This window comes from Nannospalax galili, unplaced genomic scaffold, assembly GCF_000622305.1.
Source record: "Nannospalax galili isolate Female #2095 unplaced genomic scaffold, S.galili_v1.0 scaffold461, whole genome shotgun sequence".
Taxonomy (NCBI): Eukaryota; Metazoa; Chordata; class Mammalia; order Rodentia; family Spalacidae; genus Nannospalax; species Nannospalax galili.
Genome location: NW_008349975.1, coordinates 2,969,850 through 2,979,821, shown reverse-complemented (window position 1 = coordinate 2,979,821; position 9,972 = coordinate 2,969,850). Strand labels below are relative to the sequence as shown.

The following is a 9,972-nucleotide window of genomic DNA, read 5'->3' as shown; positions in this document are numbered from 1 at the left end:
ATCATTTAATAAATAATTTAGTGAATTTCTACACAAAGCTCTTTTCCTCTGCAAAAGGGATTTTTATAATTGTTCTTAGTGAGTTGATGTCATGACCTTTTATGCTATATTTGCAAACAAATAATTTTGGAGGCAAGAGCATGTTTAAAATAAAATTTTTATTAACTTATAAATTTTTATTAATTTTTTAATGATTGTTGTGTATTTCATACAGAACATCTTAATCATCTTTATATCCCTTTCCCACTAGCACCCTCCCATAGCCACCTCCACTGGGATTCATGCATTCTATCATTTGTGTTAATACCTATTATGTCAAGTCACTGTACCCAGATGTCCCTCAGTTCAAGTTCATCCACTGAGGTCTAGTCAGTCTAGAGTCCCTCCCCTTAATAAAGTTGGCTTTTCCTCACCCAGCAGTAAGAAGCTGTCAATAGTCATTCAACTAATATTGGGGCCTGCTGCCCATTTCCACAGCTCTGTTCTTGTTTTTTTTTTTTTTTTTCCTTGAGTTTGCATGGGTCTTGTGTAGGCTAACAACATTGCTGTAGGTTCATATGAGCAAGGTTCCAAGAGTTTGTAAGACTAGTATTTGTGACCTTTTGTGTTCCTGGACCTCTGTTGCAGGAGGGAGCTTCATTGATGAGAGCTGAGAAATGCATTAATGTTCTCTTGAACTCTTGTTCTATATTCCATGAGCACTAGGTGTAGAGGTTGCATTGTAGATGTGCCACTTAGGCTTGGGAAATTCACAGAAAAAATTCTGTTTAAGACCAGTTGTGAAACTTGCTAATGATTTTTAATAAGACTGATACTAAATCAAATTTCAGAAAAGCTCAATTTTTGTAGCAGCTGACTTTATTGCAATGTAGCCTAAATTCTGAGTCAATGATATTTACATGTAGGAAATCTTATATTTTCTTCTTCTTGATTTTTTTTTCTTTTTCTTTCTTTTTTTTTTTTGATTGTAAAGGGATTTTTATTGATTGGTTGATTGATTGATTTTTTTTTGTATTTCATGCAGAACATCCAAAGCATATTATTAATCTTTAAACCTGCATCCCAAAAGGCACTCTCCCATAGCACCCCCAACTGGAGCCCATATACTCTGTCATCCCTGTTACTGTCCACTGTGTTGTCAGTGCCCCCAGCTGTTCCCCAGTGTTAGACCATCCCCTGAGTCTAGTCTCTATTTTCTGAAGCTAATATACACAAATAATTGCTTTAGTGTATAACGAATGGATTGAAAAATGATTAAAGTATTGAAAATAAAGAATTATTAATTGGGGCTGGAGAGATGGCTCCGCAGTTAAGAGCACTAACTGTTCTTTCAGAAGACCCAGGTTCAAATCTCAGCACCCACATGGCAGCTAACAACTATCCATAACTCCAGTTCCAGGGGATCTGAAAGCCTTTTCTGTCCTCTGTGGGCATTGCATGACACAGATGCACTTACCTACATTCAGGCAATACACAGATACACATAAAAGAAAAATAACAAATAAAAAATTTAAAAAGAATTATTAGTTGATGAAATGATCAAGATTTATTTTGCCATTATAATAATAATCTTATTTTCTATTTAATTTCTCAAAAGGAATATTTGAAATGTTGAAAGTAGAGTGTTTGATAATATAGTTAGAAGTACTCATCCAGCTATTTGGAATGATGCCAATATAGTGTCTTTTAGTGTTTTATGATGAGATCACTAATGAATTGAGAGAGAGAAGTGAAATATCTTGCTTCCCTTCTTAACTTAGGAAGACACAGAAAATACTAGGCCAAACACAATACATCACTGCTACCTTTTAAACCCCATGATGTTGATAAATTAGAATAGAAATAACAATTGATAGACTCATTCCACATTAGCCATATAGAATCTTTCCAGGCTTGATTATTTAATCTATTTTGTTATCATATATTTCCAGAATTCAAGGAGTCCTAAAGCAACATGGGCACATACTCCAGGAAATTATTGCATCGTACGTCAGTATTTCAGTCTCCACCAAGGCTTGAGTTTGGAGGGCTATTGAAGAAAAAAAATATACATAGTGTCTTTATAGTCACTATTAGAAGTTTTCTGTTATTCTTCATATTGACCCAAATGTGAAACTATTACAATAATTTATTGCAAAGAATAATGATTGCTTAGTATCAGATGAGTAGTTGAACTTTTGAATTTATATTGTGTTTTAACATGGATTTCAGATTGTAATATTTAGACATGTTATTTTAGAAATAAGTCAATAAAAACTATAAGGAAAATGCAAACTTTTTTGAAAGATAAGAATGGACACATTGGATTAGTATTAAAATTTACATTTATTTGCTGCAAAAAACAAAATTATTTTTACTTTTTAAAATTGAAAAAAATTGCAGAAACAGTGGGATTTTCAATTTCTTAATAATTTCATTTACCTACAATCTTATATATTACTTAATATATCTGAAAAAGGTAGGTAGTAAAAGTTTGAAATGCCAAATTATCAACACTCACTATTTGATATTAATATATTGTTCCATTTCTCCTTTCTTGGCAAAAATCTAGAAAAATAACTAATAGATGACAAAAAGACACTGTTTTACTGCTGACACAAAAATAACAATCAAATACTCATGTGTAGTTAAATATAAATTTGAGTACTCAGTTGGAAAAATCCCAAAGAAATGATCAAGTATCTTTTCATTTAAAATAAAATCTTGAAAATATTCACGACAAAGAATTTTTTTGTAAAGTTCTACAAATAGTATTAAGGAATTAGTTGAGACTATGAAGGAAAATTATCTAGAGAGGAAAGAAAACTCCATGGAGGAAATATGAAGACATCTTTACAACAAAAATATAGGAAATCAGATAGAACAAACATGAAAAGAAATCTAGGAGATATGTTGGGAGTATGGGGTAGCAAAGTAGAGGAATAAGGACCTCTGTGAAGGCTCTTCTTAAATACACAGAGAAACTGGCATCCAGCATTTTCAGAATTCTGGCAAATAATGAGGCTTGCCATAATTCAGGACATAATTTAATCAAGATGACATCTAACTGTTTGTAAGAACAGTGGATCTTGCAGTCTTATAGGTTTCTAAATCCTGGCCCTAACCCTCGACTCTCCATGGGAACATTCTAAGCAAGTCGGGCTAAATCACAGCGGCAGATTGGAGTTTCACCATTCAATGCCTCTTTCTAGGAAAGCTGTTGTCATTTTTCATATTTGAAGGTTTTCTGGAAAATCCCACTTTCAAGATTCTTTTTATTTAATGTAACATGTAGCTCACTCACAAAAAGTGCTTTTACCCTGGAGACATTAATTATTAGACAGGTGCCTGCGGCCGTATTTAATAGTGGAAACAAATAATTGACTCACAAATTTGGGAAGGAAAATCAATGGAGCTGCATGTTCATAGGGGTTTGGAAAATATTCATATACTCCTGGACATCAGGAAGGTCACATATGTGTACAGGGTTTGAGCATGCTCTGTGGTATGTTCTAAATTACATCATTTCAAAACTCATATGTTGATGTCTTAATTCTTAGTACCACAAAATGTGACTTCATTAAAAAATAAAGGAAATTAGCTGGGCATGGTGGTGCACGCCTTTAGTCCCAGCACTAAGGAGGCAGAAGCAGGCTGATCTCTGTGAGTTCAAGGCCAGCCTGGTCCACATAGTGAGTTCCAGGACAGTTGGGGCTACAGGGAGACCCTGTCTCAAAGACCGAAAAAAAAAAAAAAAAAGAAAGAAATAGAGGAACTGGGATAAAATGAGGTCATACGGGAAGTCCCTAAATCAATGACTGGTTGTTCTTAAGAAGATGAAAAGAGAACAGAATCACATACAGTAACTACCCTGTGAAGAAACAGAAAGAAGATGCCTTATACAAGCTGAGAAAAGTGGCCCTAGTAGAAAGCTCACAATATTGGCAAATTTATTTTGGGCTTCAGAAAAATGAGAAAATTATTTCCCATTGCTTAAACCATTTTATCAGTAGTACTTTTCCATGGCAGCTCTACCAAACACATATACAGAGGAATACATGCATACTGAGGAAAGACTTATGGAGGTCTCCTCATCTCAAAGTTGCTCTTGTAACTTCTGGTGATTGTATTCAGACCTTGGCAATAGGACTTTTCATTACAATATCTGCCTCTTGACACATGGCCCTCTCTTTCCTGTCTCATATAAAATCTTCCTCCAAATTATAAAGATACACCAAGATGTGACCTAAATAATCTTCTCCAGCAAAGTATGAGGGATTTAAATGCAGTTATCTTCTTTTTTTTTTGTATTAGAGGAATACTGCATTAGAGGCTTATCTAGCTACACTGATTGGGAGGAGAATGTAGTTTATCTTTTCATAAAATGAAAGGAGGTATTTTGCCAAGGGTATAAAGGGAATGAATGGCTTGGATTTTAGCTATGAGCCCTCCAACGATGTTTTTCTTCTCTCTATACCTTTGCTTAGAATATGCACAAATGTCGCTTAACAGGAAAGGAGAAGGTTAATTATAACCAGAGAGTAAAGGAAAGTTCTAGAATCATGGAAGATGTAGCAAGCTTTTCTTCTTTTTTTCGTTATTATTATTTTGTATTAGAAAAATTCCACGTGGTCACAGTGACAGAGAATCAAGTTAATCCATAGTAATTTGAGATAAAAGTCATAAGTTAAGTTAACATTAATAGAAAAAGGAAGAGAAAGGCTTCTATTTTCAGAGCAAGCAAGAATGGCAGAAAGAAAGCCATGTGGAAGTAGGTAAGTAGAGAGTCCAGAACAAGATAGAACCAGTAGACATGGTGACAAATAACAGGTACTGTTTATAGTGAAAGTTTCCAGAAATACCATTCCCATTGCCCCAAGATTTCATTTTAAAGCCTCACTACACAGAAATGTGTTAGATGGCTTAGTGGTGATACTCTATGTCTCATTTTCACTATTCATTAAAATATGAGAAATTTAACAATTTCATTGTTATATAATAAGGTAGAAACCAAAGTGATTCAGAGTTTGCCAATGTTCTGAGTTGCTTGACAGAACTGAAAGGGTGTAATGAGTAATGATCTCTAGAGAAATAATATCAACTTGAAAGCATGATATCCAAATACCATGTGTATTGGACAAGTTAGCTTTACTTTCTTGAGCAAAATTCTGTGGATAAAACAATCATCTAAGCTCCATTAGCAGGTTGAGAACTTCTGTGGAACAGCATAGGCAAATGAGGAACCAGGCAACTCAGTTACACTATGAGTTTCTAGAAAGGGCAGTTGTTTACAATGGGAAAAAAAATGATCATTGATGCATACCTGTAGTGTCAGCCCTTGAGTGGCTGAAGTGGGAAGATTCTATTTTTTTCATACCTGGGACTGCATGAGTCCCTGTTTCAAAAATAAATTTAAAAATACTTAGCCGGTCATGGTGGTACATGCCTGTAGTCCCAGCACTTGAGAGGCAGAGGCAGGCAGATCTCTGTGAGTTCAAGGCCAGCCTGGTCTACATAGTGAGTTCCAGGACAGCTGGGGCTAAAGGGAGACCCTGCTTCAAAAAGAAAAAAAAAACAAAAACAAAACTATGGCACTTTATCCCTGCTGGACACAGGTTCTAACCATTTAATATCTGGTGCTCAGACCAAATTTTTACTAAATTTTCAGTGTTGACACACAAATTCTAGTCTTGGAGATGAATGGTACATAAGTTCATACAAAATGAAATGGATGTTAGTAATAGAGAAAACCCTCTAATTGAAGTAAGAACGTTACTAACTATTGTATAGTTTGATTACTACTGAGAAAAACTGAGAAATCCTAAAAGATGATTATTTTTCTCTCAGTAAAAGCAATGAAAATTATCCATCAGCTAAACTTTCATATTTTATGACAGAACCACTATGAACGCATTTAGTAAAAACTGCAAGCACACATCAAATCTGAGTAAATACAGATTTTGAAAAGTTAAATTTCTGTCAGCTTTTCCCAAGTTTAACCTAATACAATACCACTTCTGACAACCGACTGCACACATGTGAATCTTTATAAACACGATTATAAATCCATAAATATGTTTCTCATAATATTCATTACATGGTATTAAAATTTCTCTTTTTGTTGTCAAATATATTTTTGCTTACTAGTTATTTTTGTAGGAGGCAGTGTTCAGATTCCTGTTTGTAAAATCTATCATTTTGTTCTCGTTTGTAGCTTGGTCGCCACAAAGGAAACAAACAGTGCAAGATCTCGAAGTGCTCCCATGTCACCTTCTGACTTTCTGGACAAATTAATGGGGAGGACATCAGGGTACGACGCAAGAATCAGGCCTAATTTTAAAGGTAACTGTTCTATTTACCTCCTTAGGTGCAATGCATTTAAAACTTGCTTAAACATGATAAGTTTATAAACTGATCCTGCAAGAAATTGTAATGCTTATTTAAATCTTTCAAATACTATGCTAGTAACAGTTGGGTCTGCAAAAGTAAAGCCTATTTCCATGTTCAGAGCTAGCATAAGGTGCCTTGTAGGTCCCTACTCTCAGCCTCCTGAGAGTTATTTGTTTTAGTGTTGGTTTCTTGAGACAGGATCTTGCTATGTAGCCCTAACTGGCCAGGTACTTTCATTTTGTGGCCCAGGCAGCATTAAACTCACAGAGCTCCTCTTGCTTCAGCCTGCACAATGTGGTATTACAGGCTGTATCACCATGTCTGGGTTCTAATAGTTGTATTTCTTGTATCAACTACTTGTTACACATGTTTCTATTGTTTAATTCTCCTAGTTCATCTCTCACTGTCTGGAATGAAAGCTGAAGACCTAACAATAAACCTTCCCTTGCCTCACCACCAGGTCTGGCTCCCAACCCAGGACTTTGCTCATGCTATCTTAATGCTCTAGCACTGTATTACAACTCTGTCTCCTTGTTTTTGTTTGTGATTTGTTTTTGAGACAGAGTTTCATGTAGTCCAGGCTGGTAGTGCAGAGAGGTTGACCTTGAACTCCTGATTCTCCTGCCTCCACCTCCTGAGTGTTAGAATTACAGACCTACAACACAATGTCTGGATCCTTCCATCAGCTAATGTCTCACAATAGGTTGACAGTCTATATTGTGAAAAAAACAGTCGATGAATTTATTTATTTACTTAGAAAGGGTCTGAGTAACTAAAGGCCCTTGACAATGTTTAAGACCTTATCCTACCTACTAAATATGTTCCCTCAATGTCTACAAAAGGCAAAAATTAACTTAAAAGCAGCATTTCTTCTGTTTAATATAGGGATATGTAACATATTTATACAATCTATCCAGAACCATACAATGTAGTGAAATTGAATTTTAGTGTGAAAGATGAGAAAACAGCTTGCATACTCTGATTTACTTTATTTTGAATATTATCCTAGTCAATAAAATAAGGAATAATAATATACAATTTATCATGAGATTCCATTAAACTATTTTAATCTTGGAAGGAACAAAATAAAATATGGCATTTATAATTACTATGATTTCCTGAAGTTTTCCTTATAACAGAAATAAAGAATTGCTTGGCAGTTGTTCAAGCATTAGCTTAGTACCAAGAATGGGTAACAAGGTGCTGGAGAGATGGCTCAGCCGTTAAGAGTGCTTGCTGCTCTGGCAGAGAACTTGGTTTAATTCCTAGCACCCATAGTGTGGCTAACAATTCCCCTTAGCTACAGTTCCAGGGAATCCTACCACCTATTCTGGCCTCTGCGAACACTGCATACATGTGACACACATACATGCAAGCAAAACACGCATACATATAAATTAATAAATCAAAAAAATGAATGAGAAGATGATAGAAGTAAAAATTATTGCTAATTTGTGAGTCACAAATTATCATTGGATTGCTTCAATGTAAAGTGAGTTTCACATTTAAATTATACATTGCATCTCTTTGTTTTTAAGCTTTCTATCATAGGTAGTGCTAACATAACAAAGGGAAACAGGGACACCAAACCGTGAGAGTAAAGAATAGATTACAGAGATACAATGTGCAAATGAAGTAAGAAATTATATTAAGGCTTTTCTTCAAGTAGAGAAAACACAGTGTCTTTGCTACTTAGAGCTAATTTTGAATTCATGTTGAATAATAGGCATCATATAAGTAAGGCAGAAGAAATATAATCAGCAATTACTGGGTTCATCGTTGTAACTCCATAAATGGTGATTCAGAAGTTGTGCTTCCTTCACTGAAAATTAAAAAGGAAAATCCATATTATTTTTAAATGTTTGTGGATATTTATAAAGCATATAAACAGCCTCAATAGATATTTTAATAAAGATGTATGAGCTATTAACCATAGAAGAAAGTTCCCACGGCTTTTGCTAATCTCTCTGAAAGTTTAGTTCTGGTTTATTATTTCAATGATTCAACCAAAGAAATCTTAAACCATTATAGAATGTGATTATTGCAAGTTATGTTTAAGAACATACAGTAGTTATTCTTTTATAAGTAACAATGTGTTGTTAAAATACAAACTGATAGCCGGGCATGGTGGCGCACACTTTTAATCCCAGCACTTGGGAGGCAGAGGCAGCGGATTTCTGTGAGTTCAAGGACAGCCTGGTATACATAGTGAGTTCCAGGACAACTGGGGCTACAAGGAAACCCTGTCTCAAAAAGACGAAAAAAAAATATATATATATATATACAAGCTGATAAAGCCTGTTACAGAAGTGACTGGATTTATTTGTTAATACATTTATTTATTTTGGAGATTAGAACATTCTATTCTGCCAATGTCCTTAAAGGAAAATAGATATTTTCTTCTTTCCTGGCTTTTCAAGATATTTTATAGTCTCAGTATCCAAAAAATGAAATATATTCGGCACTCAAGTAATAAAAGTACTATCAAGAACAAAAAATAATCTAGTGTATTAGTTTTTAGTTACCACTCGTTTTCTCATTTTCTGACACACTCAAATATCAGACTTCAGTACCTTCATAGCTCCACTTCCACACTAAACATATTCAACATCTTGTGATTTCATTCAATAAAATGTTTTCAGATTGTCGTTTCCTTAATCGTAATCCTCAAAGTCATTTCCTTGCCCAATTTTGAACCGTAAATAAAATACTCTTTGTATTTCATCCACATGGATAATAGAAGATATTGTTAAGTGATAACAAACTAGATCAATATCTAATAGCAGATGATTAGATGAAAGGAAGCGAGGAAGACAAGCCCGTCCACTTTGGGGCATCAGTGACCTACGTCACTTCACTGATAACAAAACTCACTGGACAGAAGAATGAAGTAAAAGCTGTTTTCCTGATAGCATTTACCGCTTTATCTCTGCAAGGTCATAAGACTAAAAATGCAACACCTTCCCTAAGAAACTGTCTTTCCCTTTTTTAAAAATTTTCAAAGAATTTATCAAATAAATTAAATTAGTTTAAAGTTGGTATTATACATATTTTCTTTCCTTCAAATTTGTCAAAGACAAAAATTTAATGATATGGAAGTTTCGGGGTATGAATAAAACCAGTTTAAAGAGTTTTCATTATATGTTTAATAAATGTTCCAGTGTTATGCAAGGTGATTTGTAGAGTCAATGCAATCCCCATCAAAATACTGTTGACAGTCTTAAAAGAAATATATATATATATAAACATTCTACAACTCACATGGGAAAAGCCCTAAACCAGTGATATGTTACCTCACTTTAGTTAGAATGTGATTATGAAAAAGACACAAGATATGTGCAACTTCCCTGTTGTGTCTGGTAAACATTAGTTCTGGCCTCTGATATGCACAATCTGTCTACCCCTTCTTTTGCAATGATCCCTGAATCTTGCAACAGGAGTGTGATATAGAGGGATGACCACAGTGAAATCTTTAATTATCTGCACACTGACCATTTGTGAGTCTCTTTGCTAATTGCCATCTATTGCAAAAAGAAATACCTCTGATGAGAGTTGAGAGATGAATTGATACATGGTTAAATTAGTCAGGTTCTCTAAAGGAAC

General features: G+C 34.6%; 1 protein-coding gene across 2 annotated transcripts in view; it reads left to right on the top strand.

Annotated features, from left to right (window-relative positions):
* The window catches only part of Glra3 (glycine receptor alpha 3), a 175,501-nt gene that overhangs the window by 34,686 nt on the left and 130,843 nt on the right, over positions 1–9,972 (top strand). For both annotated transcript variants that reach the window (XM_029570437.1, XM_008847144.2), the window contains exon 2: positions 6,194–6,321. In XM_029570437.1, coding sequence (XP_029426297.1) covers positions 6,194–6,321 — 128 coding nt within the window. The remainder of the gene's footprint in view (positions 1–6,193; positions 6,322–9,972) is intronic.